The sequence below is a fragment of the Cygnus olor genome, chromosome 1 (genome assembly GCF_009769625.2).
Source record: "Cygnus olor isolate bCygOlo1 chromosome 1, bCygOlo1.pri.v2, whole genome shotgun sequence".
NCBI lineage: Eukaryota > Metazoa > Chordata > Aves > Anseriformes > Anatidae > Cygnus > Cygnus olor.
Genome location: NC_049169.1, coordinates 72,954,373 through 72,974,643, shown reverse-complemented (window position 1 = coordinate 72,974,643; position 20,271 = coordinate 72,954,373). Strand labels below are relative to the sequence as shown.

General features: G+C 40.1%; 1 protein-coding gene across 2 annotated transcripts in view; it reads left to right on the top strand.

The window, feature by feature from the left end:
* The first annotated feature begins 915 nt into the window (after window positions 1-915).
* FBLN1 (fibulin 1) overlaps window positions 916-20,271 on the top strand; it is an 82,433-nt gene continuing 63,077 nt past the window's right edge. Inside the window, exons 1-2 of one of the 2 annotated variants that reach the window (XM_040564738.1) lie at window positions 916-1,635; window positions 15,828-15,927. In XM_040564738.1, the coding sequence (XP_040420672.1) occupies window positions 1,557-1,635; window positions 15,828-15,927 (179 nt within the window). In that variant the 5' untranslated portion in view covers window positions 916-1,556. The remainder of the gene's footprint in view (window positions 1,636-15,827; window positions 15,928-20,271) is intronic. The other variant, XM_040564728.1, reaches the window with a different exon arrangement.

Sequence of the window (20,271 nt, the reverse complement as noted above, 5' to 3'; positions counted from 1 at the left end):
GTTAGGAGGTGCTGTAAGAAGGTAGCTGAGTAACAAAAAGAAACAGCCCTCTGGCCAGTCAGTGGCAGAGCTACAAAACCTGCTCCCAAAGGATATATTGGATGATAAAGGATTACAAGAACTCATGGGGACACTGGATAAATACCTGGAATAGAAACTCATTGAGGGCTACTAAGTACACAGAAACTGCATTCCACACAGGAAATGCTCTAAACTCAAAGCAGCCGGAGGCTGGGAGGATAACATCACATGCTTGCCTTGGTCTTACCCTTCCTCTGGTGACCACTTATGATCATTGCCAAAAGCAAGCTCTTGGCTAGTTGGATCATGGGCATATGGCCATTTTTCTGTTCTTGTGTAAGGAAAGGAAAGAACAAGTAATCAGGTGCAGGAAAAAATGCATGCTTTCAACTCTTAGTGTCTTAAATCCTTTTTTTTTTTTTTTTCCCTCCAGTTAGACGTTTTGAGGAGGGATACTCTAACATTGTTATAGAGGGGTTACAACACAAACAGTCCAGTCAGGGTCCCTGTGGCACAACGACCAAGTAAATATAAAGTAGCTTTCAACTGCTCTTCTGAGTAAAACTTAGGGCAAAGTGTAGAGGGGTGATGAACTCCCCAGTTGTTTCCACACGCATTTGCCTGCAAATATTATTGCCCACATTATCTGAAAGATCTTGGCAACAACATAGCCAACTGGGTCCTTTCAAACCAGCTCTTCCTTTGACCACTATCAGTGTTTGTGTTCCTGTTTAAATAAGATAAGGGGTAAAAAAAAAAAAAAAAAAAAAAAAAAAAAAAAAAAAAGAAGGGAGGGGGTCGACAGAGCAGAGCTGACTGCCTCATTTGGGTAGAAATTCTCATCCTGTTTCTTTACAAGGAGGGGGAGGAAAGAAGGGAAGTTTTTTTCCAGTTAATTTCATCGAAATATTCTAGAATACCTCCCCTTTTTAAAACCCTCTTCATAGGAAAAAAAAAAAAAAAGTTATCGTGGAGTAAAATCGGTGGAAAGACCACGAAAGGGGGGTTGGAAATCTCTCCAGAGGTTGAACCTTGCCTTCCCTGCTAGGTGGCTTCTTTTGTTTTGTTTTTGCTTCGCTTTGCTTTTTGTTTGTGGCTTTCTCCTACTTGGCACCGAGGGAATTTGCTGCATTTCTCCCTCGCAGAATCAGTCACGCCGTCCCTAGGTTCACGCTGACGATCTGCAAAGTTTTCCGAGCCGAAGGGAGTCACTTTTACAGCGTGTGTGGGGGTGGCGGGGAGAGAGTAGGGGTATCAGAAGCAATAGGGTCCCTGCCTCCAAGCCGCAGCGCTGCTCTCCTCTGCCGAGCACTTGCAGGCTGTGCAATTAACCGGGCAGGCGGTGAATTAAATCTTTGTAAAGCCCACCAAGCGGGGGGTTCCTGCGAGCTCCTTCCCAACCGGTCTCGGGCGGCTGGGATAACAACAGAAACAAGCAGCAAGAGCGAGAGAAAAGCAGGGAACCTCGCCGCCGCCCCAGGATCGCCGAGCCCCCCCCCGCCCCCGCTCGGTGCCAGTGCTCCCGCCGGCGGCCGATGGACAACCTCGGCGGGGCCCGGCCGCTGCGGCTGCTCCTGCTCCTGGCGCTGCTGCCGCCCGCGCTCCGCGGCCAAGGTAAGGGCTGTCTGTCTATCTGTGAGGTGACCCCCGGAGCGGCCCTGCGGGGCGAGAAGGCTCAGGGAAGGGGGCGGCGGGGACCACCGTACCCACCCCCCCCCGGGTGTCTCCGGGCAGGCTTTGAAGCCCCGCCGCTGCCACGAGGGTGAGGGAGCAGAAAGGCGGGGCGTGCACCGGCTCCGCTGCCCAAGCTGTGGAGGGTGCCTGCCGGGGTGGCCGGGCTGCGGCTCTCGGTTCCTCACAGTTCCCCGGCCCGGCCCGGCCCGGCCCGGCCCGTTCAGGGACCCCTGAAACGCCGGGCTCCCTCCGAGATGGCGGTGCCCTGAAGCCAGCCTCGGGAGAGGGGGCTGGTCCGGTCCGCTGGCTTCGGGGCACACTGTGTGCCCCACAAAGAAAAGTGGGATCAAGAGTGTGGAACCGCGCTGCAGCAGGAGGCATAGCGAAGCAAAGCATACGGGCCTTTTAAATACTGAAGTATTTATGAATGATATTGTGTGGTGGGGGTGCTTGTGAAAGTAGGGCTCTGGATCCAAGCCGTGCTTCTCTTTCTAGATTATGCACTTTTTCCGCATTCTCTTAAAACTATATAAACGGAGGATATTCATTTAAGTCAGCAGAGTAATCCAATGAAAACATAACTGATAAGATTCAGCAAAGAAGCTGCTTTTCATGTGGTGACGGTGAATTTATCCTAGCCCGCAGCTAAGTGACTTTCTGCTAGAGGAGCACCAAAGGGGGCCTTTGCGAGTTGAGGCTTGGCCATGCCATTCCCCAGGCAAGCGTTTACAAACATATGGTCCCTGGCATTGGTCTAACAGCCGCAGACAAAAGCCAGTGAAGTAAATTATTTCTTATCGTTGCAGTATTTTAGCTCTTATATTTTTGTATTTTGCAGAGCACTTGTCACAGATATTTTGCTTTTGACACAGAGGTGTTAGCCGCTTCTTTTAAAAAAAGGAGGAACAGAATAAAGAAGCTTAAGAAAGCAATGTTTAGTGCTAAAATCCCAGGATAGCGCCTACTTTCTTTCAGACAACAGGGTACATCAGCAAATTTGTGACTGTGATGCACTGAAGGGACATAGTAATTTTCAGCATTATTGTGAAACACTAAATAACTTTACTTTGTAATGCAGTGTACCTTTAGCCTTAACTAGTGCACTACTTTTTAGAAAAACTAAGTAATTAGATAAGTTCAAGTTTTCAAAGGTTGTTATCACAAAGTGTAGACAAATTTGGTGATAAAAGGTACGTTAGGTCTCTAGTCTCAAATAAAGATCAATACTCTAATTTCACTGTGAATTTCTGCATCCTTAGAATTTTGAAAACAGTAACTTGGATAAAATTAGATTTGGATGTTTAAAAGCAGATAAGAAACCTTTTCTAGGACACTACTTCTTGAAGAGTAGACTGCTGAGGTTAAATATTTTTTGAGAATGTGAATATGCTTTAGTAATTACTAGCAATCGTAGTTGCTGTAAGATAACTTTTCTGCATTATTTCACGAGGCCATCTGTGTTTTGCAGGCCAATAAAGAAACTACATGGTGAATTCATGTTATTCAAGTGTATGCTCTTTGGGGCAGAGTCTGGATTCCTCTGTGCACTTAGTATCAAGGGGTTTGGGGTGAAGATGATCTCTGGAGGGCTTTAAAGATACAATTGCTAAGTTGCTATAGCAACATATTTCTGAAATACAACTTCCTCTTAAGCTTGTTTCTGTCAGTTTTCTAATTGCTTTTCCTTACTAGTGAATCATCAGTATCTATTAATCAGTAGTCCTCGTTCTGAAAAAAGAAGAGTCTGGATTAAGGGGAACTGCCCAATGCACGTGACGATAGTTATGCATGTCATTCTTTGCAAGAGTAAGGATCTTAAAAACCTGCTAGGCTGTATAACACAACTTGATTTTCCTGTAAACATTGCATTCTTGTTACAAAAACTTTTGCCTTGGTATAAACTACCGTCTCTGCTGAAAAAGCTGGATTGCTCACATCATTATGTCCAGTCAGTGTGTGAACAGTTCATCCTCTAGCTGTGTCTTTGGCATGTTTTGGTACTACAGACACAGACAGTTTAACTCACTAAACATCTGGAAACATGGCTATTCAGGGTGAGCTTATAGTTTGTAATAAAAGAAAATGTTCCACTGAGTGTGTGGAATGAGTTTTATTTTAAGACCATGGCTTTTACATGCGCTTTTATAGAAGTAAATTTATAACAAGTATATGGGTGGAGGTAGGACTTAGAAAAGGCTAGGTTTGTTCTTTCTTGCCTGCTATCATAGATAATATCTCCCTAAAAATCACATACCAACAAAAAGTCTAATTCTGAAACATGAGTGCTATCTCTAAATTAGTTTTCACTTGAATTTCCTTTTAATAGTCCACTTTCTGGCATGACATTTTATTGCAATCAGGGGAAGAGCAAAATGTTAAACTCTTGTTTTTTCATCTGTGTAATTGAAAGCAGACATGTTAGTGAAATCCAAGATGAAAATTCATGAACTAACTTATCAAGTTACTGCAGCATATTTATACTATTCTGTCAGATTTCAGGCAAAATCTGATAGCAGGTCAATGGATTTTCAAAATTTATTTATTTATTGTAGCGCTTCAGCCCATTCTGCAAGTTTCATACCAACTCTACACATTTTTAATAAATAGTTGCCTTAAGACCAACTTAAGTTCAACAATATTTTTATTAACATTTTCTGAAATGAAGGATGGGTCATAGCTCTTCCAGAACTTCACAGAAATAGTTACCTGGGACCATAAAAGAATATAAATTTGATTTCAGGAGTTACGGTTAGACCATAAGAAGTAGGTGGCAAAATCAATTCAGTAAGCAGATTATAGGTCTACTAGTTGTAGAGAATACGTGTAAAGAGTACAAGGGGATGAGATGGAGAAGGTCAAGAAAGAGAGAGTTGAAATCTGAATTAAAAAATCATGGCATGGGTGACAATTTTCTTGGTGGGATAGAATGGTTTAGTATGAAAAAGGTAAATGAACAAAAGTTTATGAATACAGTTAGCCAAAAGTGATGGCTAACAGTGAATAAGGAAAATGAATAAAGTTAAGGAAGAAAAAAAATTAGCTGATCTTTTTAGCTGGAATAGACAAACATTTCTGTAAAGCACTCGGGAAAAGTCAAGCACATGTATGTACATGTAAATTAGATGGAAGGAAGTAGGTCAGAAGCTGAGATTTTATTAGTTGAGTCATTACAGGTAATAAAACTGGGAGAGTGAATAACACTGTTCCAAGATAAAATGTATTAGTGGAGCCAGAAGACTGAGAAGACTCTGCAGGGTAAGAAATAACAGAAACGTTGTCCAGAAAATGTTCAAAAAAAAAAGTATATGAAGGAGTCAACAGGAGCAAGAACAAAAATGTTGGAAGGGGACATATGAAGCAAAAAGACAGAATATGAAGGAGAGGAAACATTGATACAGATCAGTGAAGAGCCCTAGAAGAATGTAAAGAATTCCTGGGCATAATATTTTGTAAGTAAAAATCAATTTAGAAACATTCAGGGTAGTGTCAGGTAGCTGGGGAAGGAATAGTCACAGGAGTGCCTACAAAGGTGATGTACTGGTTAGTTTACAGTGACAGGGAGAGTGCATACAATAAAGGAAAAATTGTGACAGTGACCTGCCTGTTTATCAGACAGGGTGATGATTCTTGTCCTGCTGAAATCATCTCTTGGCAAGATACTGGGACGCTTCAGTAAGAGTTGTGTTGAAATTCTTCTCTGTTTGACAGGATACAACAATCTCCAGTGCTAATGCTTTGCTCAATACACTGGCACATCTTCAGCTAATGCAGTTAATGAAGCTTTTCACCTTCACTTTTTACATTTTTTTTAAACACTTTTTTTTTCTTCCCAGCACTTACGCGTCCCCTGTCTCTGCTTTGTGCTTAGCATAGCCTACTTTAGACTTCTTAAAGGTTTTGAGAAATTGCCCTCCAGATTTCAAGTATGTGCTGTTGGATCTTACAAAGGAACTGAATAAGAATTTCTAAATTCTCAGGAATTTTCATTTGAGTTCATTTCAATTATTCCAATTTGTTTTTAATTTTCCTTCTAGAAGAGTTGATGAAGGTTTGGGTATTTTCCACACAAGTACAGGAAGTACGTTGGAGTCGTACTATTTTCTGAATTACGGTAGCATCCGCAAACAACCCATGCTGCACAAGCATATAAAGCATTCTTTGCTAAAGGGTTCACTTTAGTACTGTCAAAATCTGGGTTGAGACCTTGAGCTTAGTAATAGAGAAAGCAATACCTAAAGAAATGCCAAAGTAAGTGTGGGGATATAGAAATACTTTGACTGATATATTTGAGGTTTCTTAGGACATTTCCTAGTATTTGCTAAGCACTGGAATGATACATCATGCAAATGCTACCAGCACTACAACCGTTTGAAATATTACTGCCTTCTAGCTTTGAAGGTTGTAGCACTGACTGAGCTCCAGGCTCAGAGTACTGAGTACTTCTAATGTCAATACTTTGGAAGAAAACCTGGAAGAGGTAGATATCAATTTGCAGCTCAATATATATAGAGAGAGTTTGAATAATGAGGAAAATCTAATGTAAGACAGAGTTTTAGAAATGTCTCCAAAAGAGAACTTTTCCTAAATCATTGCTATATAAATATATAGGAGAAATGAATCTTTATTTTGTTCCTACTTTGTAAAGCCTAAAGGTTCTTTCCAAGTTTATTAGCTGCTTGAACCTTGTCTCATTGTGCTGTATAGATGTGCCCATCTATATAGTCTTTCCAGACTATTCTTTAAATATAGCAGCAGTACAATATTAGAATCTTTTATCATTGTCTGTCTTTATCTTTTATTTGCAATAACAATGCTTACAGAGTAGATATATCTCACTTAAGCAGTATATAAAAACATTATTATTATTGCTGATTTTCTGGTGAGATGAAAATAGAGAGATCCCAGTATGAAACTGATTTTCCTGCAACCATTTTACATGACAAATTACAGGAGTGCTTGAGCATAAATGTGTTTTACACTCTGAGACGCATTGCTCAGTTATGTTTTCATATCCTTCCTATTTCAGTTGCTTTAATTTAAATGTATGTGTATGTTTGCACTTGATCCAAAGTTATTTGAGGTCTATCTAAAGACTGTCATATACTACAGTACATACCATGATCATGGCTTTAAACAAGTGAACAGGACTACTAATAAATGAATTATAACACATTATATAAAACTTCTCAGTGACATATTTTCTGAAGATTTGAAAGGAGAAATCAAGAGAAGATAATTTGTTCCTAAATGAGAAAGAAAAAGTATGCCTTAGGATTATCAACTTGTGTGAAGTAATTTCATTATTTGCATGATGAAAAAATTCAAGGTAATTTGTTCACAGAGAAGACATCTGGGTGAACTTTCAGGCTTCAGCTACCCAGAAGATGGTTGAGGTCTGTAAGAGCCTGTCTATTTGAGGTAGTAATGGAAACAGTGGGTTTAAATGGTCTTTTGCAGTGGACAGTAAGGTAATATAGTAGTAAAAGTTATCTGCCAGTAAGGACATTTGAAATACAAGCACATTGCATAGAAAGGTTGTGGAAGCAGTCTCACTTGCTATTGTTATGAACAACTAAATAGAAATTTGCCTAGAACTGATCACATTTTATCAGTTCTGCCTGAGAGTAGTAGGTAGGACAAGATAATCTTGAGGGCTCCTTCATCCCTATTTTCTATGGTTTTTTGATGTGCATATAGGATACCTTATGGTTTTCCTGCAAAAGGTGGAGCCTTTTGTAATTTTTGAGTAGCCAATTGCCTCCCTTTTTTGAACGATTTTTTTATTAGACCTTAGGCAATATAAAAAACCCACACTTAAAGCAGTTACTTTCCCTGCCAGAGGAAATAAGGCATGTTGCATTATAGCATTGCCTCCCTTAGGCTTGTCCTTATCACCAAACACATCAGCTACCTCATCACCAGCTGCCACCATCAACAATTTTAATAGCTTCTTTTATAGACTGCAAGCAGACACCTCATAAATTGAGGTTTGGCCATATCTGAAAAATCCCCCTAATTGTGTGATGGCCACTGCTGGTACTACCAGAGCCACATTCCCAATAAATGAGTGTTCTCCAGAGCTAAGGAAATTTCCAGTAAAATGTTGGCTGTTTTAAAACCAACCACTAAACAGACTAACATACCGGGCATTTCCTTTAGGGTGCTGCTACTTTTGTTAGTATGCCAACTGGGTTTTCTTAGCAATGTCAGCTATCCTGAAATAATCACACTCAGCTGAGAATGCATCAGAAGGTAGAGGCTGAAATCCTTTAAGGGTCTTTGCAGAGAGCATCATGTTTCTTAGCAGCATATGAACTGTGGGTGATTATTTGTCAGTCCATAATGATTAAATATCCCCTCCCTTCCTGGAAGAGAGACACTGTTGTCATCAGAACTCCCAGAGCAGCCTGGAGCAGTACTGGAGAGAGCCAGTGAGTGATGGAGACAGTCTTGCAGACTGCCTCAGATGCACTGGCTCCTGGCTTGTGCTCTCATGGGGAGGACATCTTGGCTTCAGGTGTCACACGTACATTATGAAGTTCAAGCTGGTAGATTCATAAGGGAACCTGTAAGAACAACATAGTGGAAGGACTGAAAATATCTTTCTATCCAAACGTTAATAATGTAGCAGTTTGGCTCTGTCTTTTCCTCTTACCTGATCGGTACATTGGCAAATGTGATGTGTGGTCAAGCTAAACAAGAACTGCGCTGTAGGGTACTTCTCATCGACACCAACTTGCTCTGTTTCGCTGGGTGTTTCATTTCCAGAACAAATTTTACTCCCGGTTTCTCCTTTAAACCCCCAACTCACTCCTTTCTCTACCCGCTCATATTTTTGCCAGAAGGGCTTGATATGTCTCTCACAGAGCTGTAGAGAAGATTCTTTGGGAGGAGGAAAAGCATTCACGTTATTTCTTTCTCTACATGTGAAAAGGAGGAAGGGAATCTTAATTCCAACTTTAGTCTGAAGAGATCCAGCAAATACACCATGTCATGCTGAGGATGGTATGCATCACTCCATTGCTCTTAATTCAAAGCATTCGTTTCAGGGACTTGTGAGGCCAGATTTTCTGTTGTGTGGATGTCTGCTTCATAGTTTCAGGTCTCCTCTACCCTTTATTCTGTGCCTAATCCCTAGGTTTACACTCAAGTTCAGGATGCAACAAGGCAGTAGTTGTCATGTTACTCTGTTATCAGTTAGACCTTTCAAGTCGGCTAGCTCCCCTTGTGTAAACATGTCTCTGTCTTATTTGATGCCGTATATGGCTGTCCAGAGTGTGTTTTCATTGCCAGAAAGAGCGTTTCTACAATTTGTTATAAGGACAGCCAAAAAATCAAGACTACAAATCCCAGATGCCAGCACTTGACTGCCACCTCTGCTCCAAAGGCAGCTGGCTTGTTGACCTAGTATTAGCCAGGTGTCATAGTTTCAGGAGTAATTGGTATTGGCAGTGGCAGACCAGGTCAAGCACAGCCTGTCTGCCCTGAACCCAAAGCACAGTAAAGCCTTGGCCAAGGGGATATGCTGTTTCTCTGTGTCTGTCGGAAGAGTACAGATGCAAAGGGAGGTCAGAAGACAAGGAATGTAGCCCTGAATAATACAGATTGTCATCTTGTCATTTTGAGGATCAAATTCTGTACATAGACTTGCATTTTTTTTTCAGCTGGCAGTTAGATGGATGAGCACCAGTGGTAAGAGAATTTTTTCTTAACGAGAAAAGAAAGGTTTCCTCAGGAAGGTACACTGTAAAAGTAAAAAATATTTTTCTTATTGGTAACCTAAACCAATGCATGTCTGTTGTAAGCTTGAGTTCCAGAAATTCCGGATGACATACTGTTACTGAAACATGTTGGACTAGCGCTGAGCTTTCACAGAGTCCATCTGCTGTCTGTATCATATCTGCACATGCTGAGAAGTGATAATCACGTTCTGTTTTCTTGCATTCCATAGTGCTGAGTCTCTTACAGAATAAATTGAGTAAAGGGCAAGATCTGCACCACATTTTACAAGGTTAGTTAATGTGCTTAAAAGATTGAAAATGCCTTAGTAAGGAGTTGGGACCTTGACCTGGATTTACTTCCCAATGTATTCCCAACTACAGCTGGTTATGTGACAGGGAAGGTAATGAATATGACGGTCACATCACTTGTTCTGAAGAGCTGGAAAGCTTTGCTACCACTAGCTTGATAAGCCTATTGTTACTGAGGTGTAGCTTTGGTTTGATATTATAATTAGTGGTAACAGTTTTATAACTGTTCCATAGATCAGCACTGTGTAATGAACAGCTATCTAATCCTGGGTTGTACATGAGCTTTTCCATCAGCAGTGCAGCTGTACAGAATAGCTGCTATTACAGTGTTATTTAAAAAATCTGACCCTTTTTGACTGGTCTGGAAAGCTAGTATCATGAAAATTGTCCATTCCCTTTTACTCTTGCTTGCTTTTTGCACGATTCCCAGAAGCAATTCAGGGTTTCTCATTCCAGGAATCATGCTTTTGGATAACATTCTAAAGCTTATCTTTCTTCTGCAAAAAATATTCACTGTAGCAGCTGAATAAGCAATTATTACATCATATAAGTCTAAAGTTATACAGATTTTGACCACATTTCTTGCTTTGAACTCCTCCACAGTATGGCAGTCCTGTTAAGATTAGAAATCAACCTTTTTTAAAACTACCATATGCACACACTTTTTGTCTGTGTCAGCATAGTTCATAGCTAGCATATGAATGCATCATGTGCACAAAACATTTTAAGTTGTGGCCCTTAATCGCTTCTTATCTGATAAGTCTTATTGATGACAGCTTTCCTAAAAATAGAGACCTGAGTTCCAGCTGTGTTTCTACTGTACTCTTCCCTGAAGAGGACTCCTGAAACTTCTGTCAGAATACTGCACATACCTCTTTAACGTCATGACAGGGATCCTAGCTGTTGCCATACTAGCATGTACAATTTTCACAACTCAAGTTCTCTTGGATGCCCTGCTGCACGTATTTTTTTACAGGGATAAGGCCGTGATGAAGCTGCATTTGATTTTATCCAAAGTAGGCTTGAATTTTGTCCTGAATCAGCAAATTAGCCTGCAAAATCCCTATATCTGTGAAAGGTAAATGTTACCATCTTAACAGATCGTGGGTTTATCTTCATATCTTTGTGTCTCATGATATCAAAAAGCTGAACGATTGCATCACAAGCATACAAAATGGACCACACAGTGTATTCCTGCATGTTACAACTTTTCTGTAGGGTTCTTCGCTCCAAATAGAGGTGCATATTTCATCTGAACACAGGCAATATCATCAGCCTTTCCCAGAAATGTTTTGTCTCTCAGATGCCTGAGACTTCTCTGGCTGACTTGGATGAAACATTATGCACTTGGCAAAACAGTTTGAAGGGGCACCAGGTTCAGAAAAGCAATACTGTAATTTGTACTTGAACATCTCTGGCATTCCAACACTGAGAGGTGCCACAAGCCAGTCAGTCAACTGCCAGTAAAAGCTGCATGGTTACATTTGGACAAAAAAGAACCATCATTTTTTTTATGCGGTGAGTGAGATTCTCTGAGATGTTGTTGGGATAGTTCCTGTTGTCTGCTTTCCACTACCTCCTTTCCAGATGCTCCCTATGATGAGCTTGTGGTTATGAGAACTGAGAACAAGCCATGGCTGCCCCATGCTGTTGGTTCCCCTGAAGAGGGTGCAAGAAGGCACGAATAGCCTCAATATGAACTGCTTGCGCAAAGATTTCCACCTGGGAGCCACATGAATATGCACATGTACGGTTCAATCCACAGTACTCGAAAAATACAGTTACAAGACGATAAGTGTATCCTCTTTCAAAATAATCATTAACAACTCTTAATGCCAGAAGGTTAGAATAAATTCCAGTGCAGTCACGAGTTGAACCTGGAAGTATGAGGCAAATACTTTCAGAGATTTTTGAAAGGGTAGAGCTTGGTCCACAAATGACCATTTTTAAAAGACAAACTGCAAAGCTAGAGAAAATGTTTTTCGCTCTTTTATTGTTATGTTTTAGAAGAATGGCTTTGAGGGTGGAGTCCTTTTTTTACTGCTTGTTTTTTGCTTCCCTCTATTCTCAAAAGAGTTTTGGCAGGATCTTTGGAGGATATGAATTGTGATGTCACAAAAAAAAAGAGCCTGGACCACAGTTCTCCCTCAACAATCTATCCGAAATCCTTCTTTGTCTGGATACACTCCTACAGACGAGGTTGCTTAGCTTGGCCTGCTTTGAATTCTTGAGTTATTTGGTTGGAGTAGAGGTGTGTTGCCAGAGCTGGGAGGGAAGAATCAGTGTCCAGAGCCAGGGATTGTCCTTCTGGGGAGGAACTTGGCTAAAGACCCATTTGTATAAAGCCCTGCAGAAACCTGCAGCCAGCTCTACACTTTAGTTAACTGTGCATCATTTTTCAACACGGATAGGATTAATTGCAGACAACAGCACTAAAAAACACAGTTATTTGTAACACATTGTATGAGATTTGATGCATTAAAAGTTTGTTAGCAGTACGCTGGCAAACAGAGAGCACCAGACAGGGTCCCTATTCCCAAAGAACAGATCAGACACAAATGCAAGTCTTTTACCACAGGGAGATATTTATTTACAAGACAGATTTTCTCTGTGTCATTATAAGCTACAATTAGCTTTCAGACACTGGCATGAATTCTGGACACACTGAGGAATTCAAAAGAAACGCTGCCTTGACTTCAGGATGACAGAGTTTTGACCAATATTTTGGGTATATAAGTAAGACTAGAAGGATGACCTGGGTCATTGAGTACAGAGCTCTGTAATAAACTAACATTTAATGTAATTCCATTTGGAAATATAATGATTTTTTACTTGATCCCATAATTCTGATTATTGTTTACTGCTATAATATTTGTTGATGGGGAACCACATCCTTTTGCAAGCTCTACTTATCTAGGCTTAAAATGGTCTACTTCTTCCAGCCTCTCCTCATATAACAGGGCTTTTTTTCTCCTGACCATCCTCCTAGCTTTTCTTAATATGTTTTCCATTTTGATTTAATCTCTCCTAAAAAGGGATAGCCAGAAACGTGCTCAGTAGTCAAGAGCTTTGCACAGTAGAGCTGGTAAATGCCTTAAGGGTACCAACATTTAGATGATTGATGCATCCAAAATCTTATTAAACTTTTTTCCCTTTTGCTTTGAATTGTTGGATTATCATCACTAGTCAGGAATAAAGGTTGTTCTCTGCAAGCAACTGTGATACTGGGGAGGCTTATCTTCTCTAATTGCTTTCGGCTGCTCTTTATTGCTCCATGTATGAAGATCTACCAGTTGAGGTACTCCTATAAGTTCCTTGTGGTCTGTGTCAGAATAAATGTGGTCATGAACAGGTTAAATAATATTTCCACTTATTTTGATTGCAATAGGTTAGGATGTGGATACATGGACAGGTGGAGGGAGGCTGTAACACTCAGCAGAAGAACCTAGGGAACAATAGCGTTGTAACTGGGCAGGGAGAACCAGAGGAGATGGATGCTTGCCCTTACCAGACTGCAGGAAGTCATTGGTGAAGATGGGTAGTCTTGAATATAATGCTGCTGCTTATTGAATTTTGTACCTTTTAGATATGTGTGGAGCAAAGCTAAGAATGAGGGAATCATGTGAGGCATTTAATGATCCAGTGGAGAGAGGTGTGTGGGAATTACCTGATGTACGTTCCCTGTTAATGCCACCAGCTAACTGTGTAATTTGGGCAAATCATTTCATCCTTCTTTACTTCAGCCTCTCTCTCAAAAATAATTAAATGAGATTTGCCTTCCTCTGTGCAGCACCAAGATGTCCAGATGGAAAGGTCTTACTTATTTTTTCATTAAGGAATGAGCCACAGAATCAGTCATGTAGGTTGGAAGGGACCTCTTGAGATCACCCAGTGTTTGAACGCTCTTACAGTAGCTTTTACTGTGCTACTTTACTACAGTAGCTCTTACAGTGCTTTCTTGTGTTGAGGTGAAACTTCATTTGTCCCTCTTCTTCATGTCAGGTATTTATTATATACATTGATCAGAACACCACCATTCCCCTCCCCCCCGAGCTTTCTTCAGGCTAACAGTCCCAGCCCTCTCAGCCTCCCCAAATACAAGATACTCCAGTATATCAGTCATCCTCATGGCCCTGCACTGAACTCGCTCCAGTAAGTCAATCTCTCTCTTGAACTGGGGAGCCCAGGACTGGCCACAGTACTCCAGGCGAGGCCTCACCAGTGCTGGATAAAGGAGAAGGATCACCTCCCTGGACCTGCTGGTGGTGCTCTGCCTAATGCAGCCCAAGATGTTGTTGGCTGTCTTTGCCACAGATGCACTGGTGGTCATGGTGGTCATTGGCGTATGTTCAGCTTGGTGTCCACCAGGACACTCAGGTCCTTCTTTACAGAGCTGCTTTCTGGCCTGTTAGCCCTCAGTGTGTACTGCTGCCAGGGGACTATTTTTCTCCAGACGCAGTACTTGCATTTCCATTTGTTGAATTTCATGAAGTTCCTCGCTGTCCAGCTCTCCAGCCTGTTGAGGTCCCACTGGATGACAGAACAATTGTCTGGTGCATCAGCCACTGCTCCCAGTATTGTATCATTTTTGGACTGACTGAAGGTGCACTCTTTCACAGTGTCCAGATCATTGATGAAGATGTTAAACAGTACTGGAACCAGTATTGAGCCCTGAGGTACACCACTAGTGATTTGCCCACAAATGGACTTTGTGCTACTTCACCACAATGCTCAGGGCCTGGCTGTTCAGCCAGTTTTCAATCCACTTCACTGTCCACTTACCTAACCTGTACACTGTCACTTTGTTTAAGAGGATGTTACGGGAGACAGTATCAAAAGACATGGTGAAGTCAAGGTAAACAGCATCCGTTGCTCTCCCCTCATCCACCAGTCTAGTCGCCTCATTGTGGAAGGCTCAGAGGTTGTCTAAGCATGATTTCCACTTCATAAATCCCACCTGACTTCTTCTGATCACTTTCTTGTCCTCGTGTTCAGAACCAGTTTCCAGGAGGATTTTCTCCATCATCTTTCCAGGCAGTGAGAGGACACTGACAGACACCTGTAGTTCCCCAGATGTTCTCTCCCACCCTTTTTGAAGCTAGGGTGGACATTTGTTCTCCTGTTCTTCAGAAGCTTTTTTCAGTCACTATGACCTCTCGAAGTTAATTGACAGTAGCCTTGCAATGACATCAGCCAGCTCCCTCAGCACTCCTGGGTGCAACCCGTGAGGTCAATCAGTCAAAAACAGATGAAACAAAGATTGCGTGTTTGTTATACAAGGAGCTGTTCAGTATCTGGACTGCAAGATAATTAATAGGAAAATATGACTCATGTTTTATTCCAAGTTCTGATACACCTGCTGTGCAGTGAACTTTTGCACTTGGAATATGAAGCAAACCTGTAGTGATTGTCAGCTCATTAACAGTATTTAGTTTCCTTCAATTAGAGATTTCTACAAAAATCATACTCTGTACAAATAATTATCTTAAGTATGCTTTTCCTCTGAGTTTCAGGGTTGGTAGCAATTGGTATCTATATAATTTTTCTTTCATATATTAAGTGATCAAAATACTATATAGCTTTCTGTCTCTCTGTACAATACTTTTGCATTTACAGACATTTCACTTGTGAGTGAAACATTAATTAGATAATAACCTCAGGAAAAAATAGTTCTGTAAATTTACTTATAATGAGATTCATCTGTCTCTCATATCAGTCAGTTATTTGATTTATCTTATCTTCTTCAGGATTTTGGAGGTTCCTTATTGCTACTGCCACCATTGAAAATAAAGGAATGCAATTGGACATAATCCTTTATTATGCATGACTCTGTCTGAACTGTTTTCTGCAGAAGTTCTTGGTATGTGTCTTTATTTGGAAGGATAGGGGAAGTTCCAGTTTGCTTCACAGAGTAACTCGAGTACTTGGGCTGGTTGCAAGGCGTTAATGGATGCCTCATTTGGCCATGGATGGGAGCACTGTTCTGTGTGTAGATGAGGGAGGGCAGAATGAACTTTCTCTTTTTCTTCTAATAGGCAGATGCAATGCCATTTACTAAGGTTGTATTAAATATATTGTGTTTTTCTTTCCTCACTTCTGCAGATCTTTCAATGGAAGAATGCTGTGACAAGGGTATTGAATGGGCAAACAAAAACAGAATATGTACTTCTCTACCATTAATTTCCGAGTCCAGAGAATGCAGGTATATGATTATGTATTTTATTTATTATACTGTGATTTTTATTTTCATGTAAAACAGAGGGAATGGCAGGTATGAAACACCTAGCTCTTAAAACAAAATTTTCTAAATCCATATCTAACCTTAGAGAAACCTGAAGACCAAATTTAACTCCATTAGGTCTTTTAAATTTCTGCTATTGGTCTTGTGCAGAGTCACTCAGCTCTAACTTGTTTGATGTATGCTGTGTCTCTTAGTCAGGTTTTTCACTGTACTCTGCTTGCAGGGCTTGGACTCAGCCTACATTCCATGTATCTCAGCATGGCTATGCTAATGTCAGCAGAACATCTTCAGTTGATACTGACTGAGAATCTAGCCCAGGTTGAAATTCTTGAGTAAAAATTTTTCAAGAAACACAGCAGATCATGTACATGAATAACATTTTGAATAATATATAGATTGCATGCATACATATCTATGTATGTAAAACAGCCTTTCAAAACTGTTTATTCTGTGTGGTGCCACGTGGGTAATTGTCTGCAGTTCTTAGTTGTGTTTCGGGATTGGAGAGCTTAAAGCTTAACTCACAAGATTGCTAGTTACTTAGGGCATCCTACTTCTGTCAAATGTATTTGTATAACATAGTAACCTTTAGTTAATACTTAATTTCTTAATTCAACTGAAATTTAATGTGATACTAATTTCTTTTTTGCTATCTAGCAAATGAAATAATGAAGTTAAATGTTAAAATTAGTAGCACAGTAGTATTTTGGTTATACTGAATCTCTTACAGATTTAGAGACATTCATATTTTTTCTCTCAGTGATAGCCTGTGTTATCTTTGCCATTAAATAAGCTTGTTAATTTTATTTGTGGAGCTAGTGATTTGTGGTTGGTAGTTTGAGGCGTAGCTTCACAGAGGACTTTACATCTCTCCATTTAAAGCACATTGCATTGCCCACCTCTATCTTCTCAAGTGGATTGCAAAGTGATTTAATCTTAGTAATTGTAGAAATGTTGGACTGATGATTATTAAGGAAAAAATTTGTCTTGCAGTCAAGTCTGTTCATGTTTTCTGACTTTTGCATTTGTATTGGCATCAAAGGCAGTCTCTTACGCAGAAGAATTGACAGATAGGGCTTAAATCCCAATTTAGGAAATACTTGAAGAGTCAGAAGAGTTACAGACGAAACAGGCGAGAAAAACAGGAACCCATTTTTTTGAACAATCTGGGAGCAAGAATCTGTATGATTTAATGATAATTTGATTAATGTGAATTGTGATTCTGCTGTAACTGTAATTTATTCTTTCAAAGTTTGCTGTTTTAGAGAGTCTTTAGGACTTTTTAGGAAAACTGAAAAAAAGCTTATTAATACTTCATCTAAGTTTTGAGCATAATTGGTATCTAACTAAGTAAATTATAGTGATATAATGGTAAATCAGAAATGGGTAAACTCAAGCATTCTGTGAGAGGCATGAGCACTCAGAAATAGACAGAAATAAAGTGGATATATTCAGTTGCATCTATTCATAACTGTAGCATAAATAAACATAGCTCCCCCTGAAGCTTGGCTCCATGCTAAAAAATGACTCAGTAAAATTGGCAACTTTGACTACTTTCTTTAATGGCAATATTATTTTACTCCAGTTATGGTTGCTAACTGGCATATCCATGAAAGATACAGCAGAATCACTTTATGATGCTATTTCAGACACAAAAGTAAGAGCCAAATTGTATTGCTAATTACTGGTATAACCGTAGCCAGAATGATCAGTGAGGGAGCATGATTCATTTTGCAAGAACACTTGGTTAACAACATTGATTTTGCACATTCATTCCTATTGCACAGAAACGTGAGTGAAACCAAAACCAGATTTATTACATCTGCTGAGGTCTAGGAGGAGAACATGGCACAGGATGACTTATTTATTACAGATTTCAAAAAAAAGCTTCAGATTTCAAAGGTTGCTTCCTCTTTAGACACCTACACAACAGGAGCTCCTGGGGGCCAGGATGTGTGATGTCTGTCATTTATTTGGTTGTGTAAACCACAGCTGGGGTCTTCTGACTATCTAGTGCAGCATGGTGTTGGACAAACAGTCTGAAAAAACAAAACAAAAACATGTTTAAAAAACTATGGCCTCTTGGGCCATAAATTATGCCAGAGGTTGGTTGCTTTGCCCTGCATGCGCAAACCAGCACAATGTTTCAGCTTGGGTTCACAAGGTTAGCAGTTGAAGGCAAGGGAAAAATACATTGTGAAGTGAAGAGATGAAGTTACTAAAGTAAAAGTGATTTTGCATAGTTACATTGCAAAGACCATGCAACACAGAACAGGCTGTGTGTGAGTACGTGTTCTGGCAGACATTGCATGCAGTTTTTGAATCCTTTGTTTAGGATTTAAAATATAATGGCATCTCAGATTCAGTCCTTCCCTCAAAGTAGGCCCACTCCTAGAGTTTTCTTTTGCTTTTTAAATCACCCTTTCTTTTATTTGTATGAGGAATAAGCTGCCATACTGAATTAAAGTGAAACCACTTGACCTGATTCCAACTATTTAAAGTGCATTCATAGGAATCAGGAAGGGTTTCCGTGCAAGTACTACCATTCTAGCATCTGCTGTGCTTCTTAGAAACAGGCGGAAGGTTCTGGGTTTTGGTGTCTCTTCAGGATACAGCCCCCAAATTCCCTTGTGGTTATTGAGGAACTTAACATCTGTGTCAGCATAACTTAGTGAATATGGGACACTTGAGACTGCAGATATATTTGCTTTCTTGACCTACAACGAAGGTGAGCCAGCTGTCAGTCCGAAGTTCACGTGAATTCATAAGGTATACTTGGCTGCTGTTACTGGGTTTCATTTAAGTTGAAGCAAGGTTCCCGGTAATGTCCAGTCATGTCTGCAATCTCTTATTGTGGTTGCTTGACCCACAAATGCATATTGCTAATTGCATTATCACTCTGGAAAGTAACAGTATTGTTATATATGCCTTCATGACTTCATGACTCAGAAAATGTGAGTGTAGGGTTTTAATGAATTATATATTTGGCTGCTATAACAGCAGCTTTTTGCCCATTCATCCATTTTCTTGTGACATGGTCAAACTCACAGCAGCAGGAAACAGCTGCCATTTATTTTTGAAACTTGACCTGTCCAATAAATCTTCTCCCTTTCAAAATGTAGAGGTTCCCCTGCCCAGAGCTCTTAGCAAGTGAACTTAGTTCCTGGGCCAGAAATAGCATATCTCCATATGAGAATTGCATGTCTTTAGCATTGTGTAGTCCTTTTGGAATTACATTTGGAATAACATTATTCATTATTAGTGTTGCAGGAATGTGTAGAAGAAGAAGGTACACAACACTCTGCTAGGTGCTCTGCCAAAACAGAGCAAAAAGGTGATCCATGTTCCCAAGCAGACAAGTAGCAGTCCTTGAATGCAGACTCAAGATGGGAACACAAGGAGGTAGTACGACAAGAGCGTTTGGAGGGATAGGAACCAGATGTTTAACTGCTGATAGACATTTATTGATTTATGGCATTGTATGCCTGGAAGAGCCTGCGGCTTTGGACATGAAAGTTATCACAGTTTTGTGTCTGAAAAAGATCTTTAAAGTTATTTTTGGAGCATTTGTATTCTTTAGTTATTATCTCTTCTCTATAGCTTGCTAAGTGTGCCTCCCAGCCATTTTTGGCTTCACAGTCAGAGGGACAGAAGAACACTGTGCTATATTGTCAGGGTTTTATTGCCACTCATTTAGGATAACTTGCTAACTTCACCTCATGAATAAAACCAGTCAGTCCTTTCTCTGCCACAAAGTTAACAGTACTGTTTCTGTATGTAAAATATGGCATCAATATAAATTTACCTCTTTCCTTTAAGAAAACTTTTATCAAGTAAACTACAGTTTGGATATGGGTTGCAGCTGATTAACTTTGAAGATTATAAAATCACTAATTTTTACTTGAGTCCCTTGCTGATTTACAATATATGATCAAATATATGGTTTTAATTGTTGTGGCACATTAGTATTTTCACTTGCCATGTTGTATCAGTCATAATACCAGGTCTTGCTCTTGCTCTTCATTTTCCTGAGTTCCCTTGTGTTGCATGTTAAATTTTGAACTGAAAGGTCCAAGGGTGGAAGAGGCAGCTTGTCTTGGCGAAATAATTCTGGAGTGGAATCATGCCTTTTTTTGTTAGTTTAGTTTATTTCTAATATATTTTGTCAAAGGCCTTCCATTATGCACATGAATAGTACCTGTATAGTTTGAAGACAGGCTAATAAGCAGGAGAAAGGCAGGGGATAGTGAAGGGGTTTTATTGTCTAAATTAGGGTGAAATAAAAAAGGAAAAATTGTTTTCAAA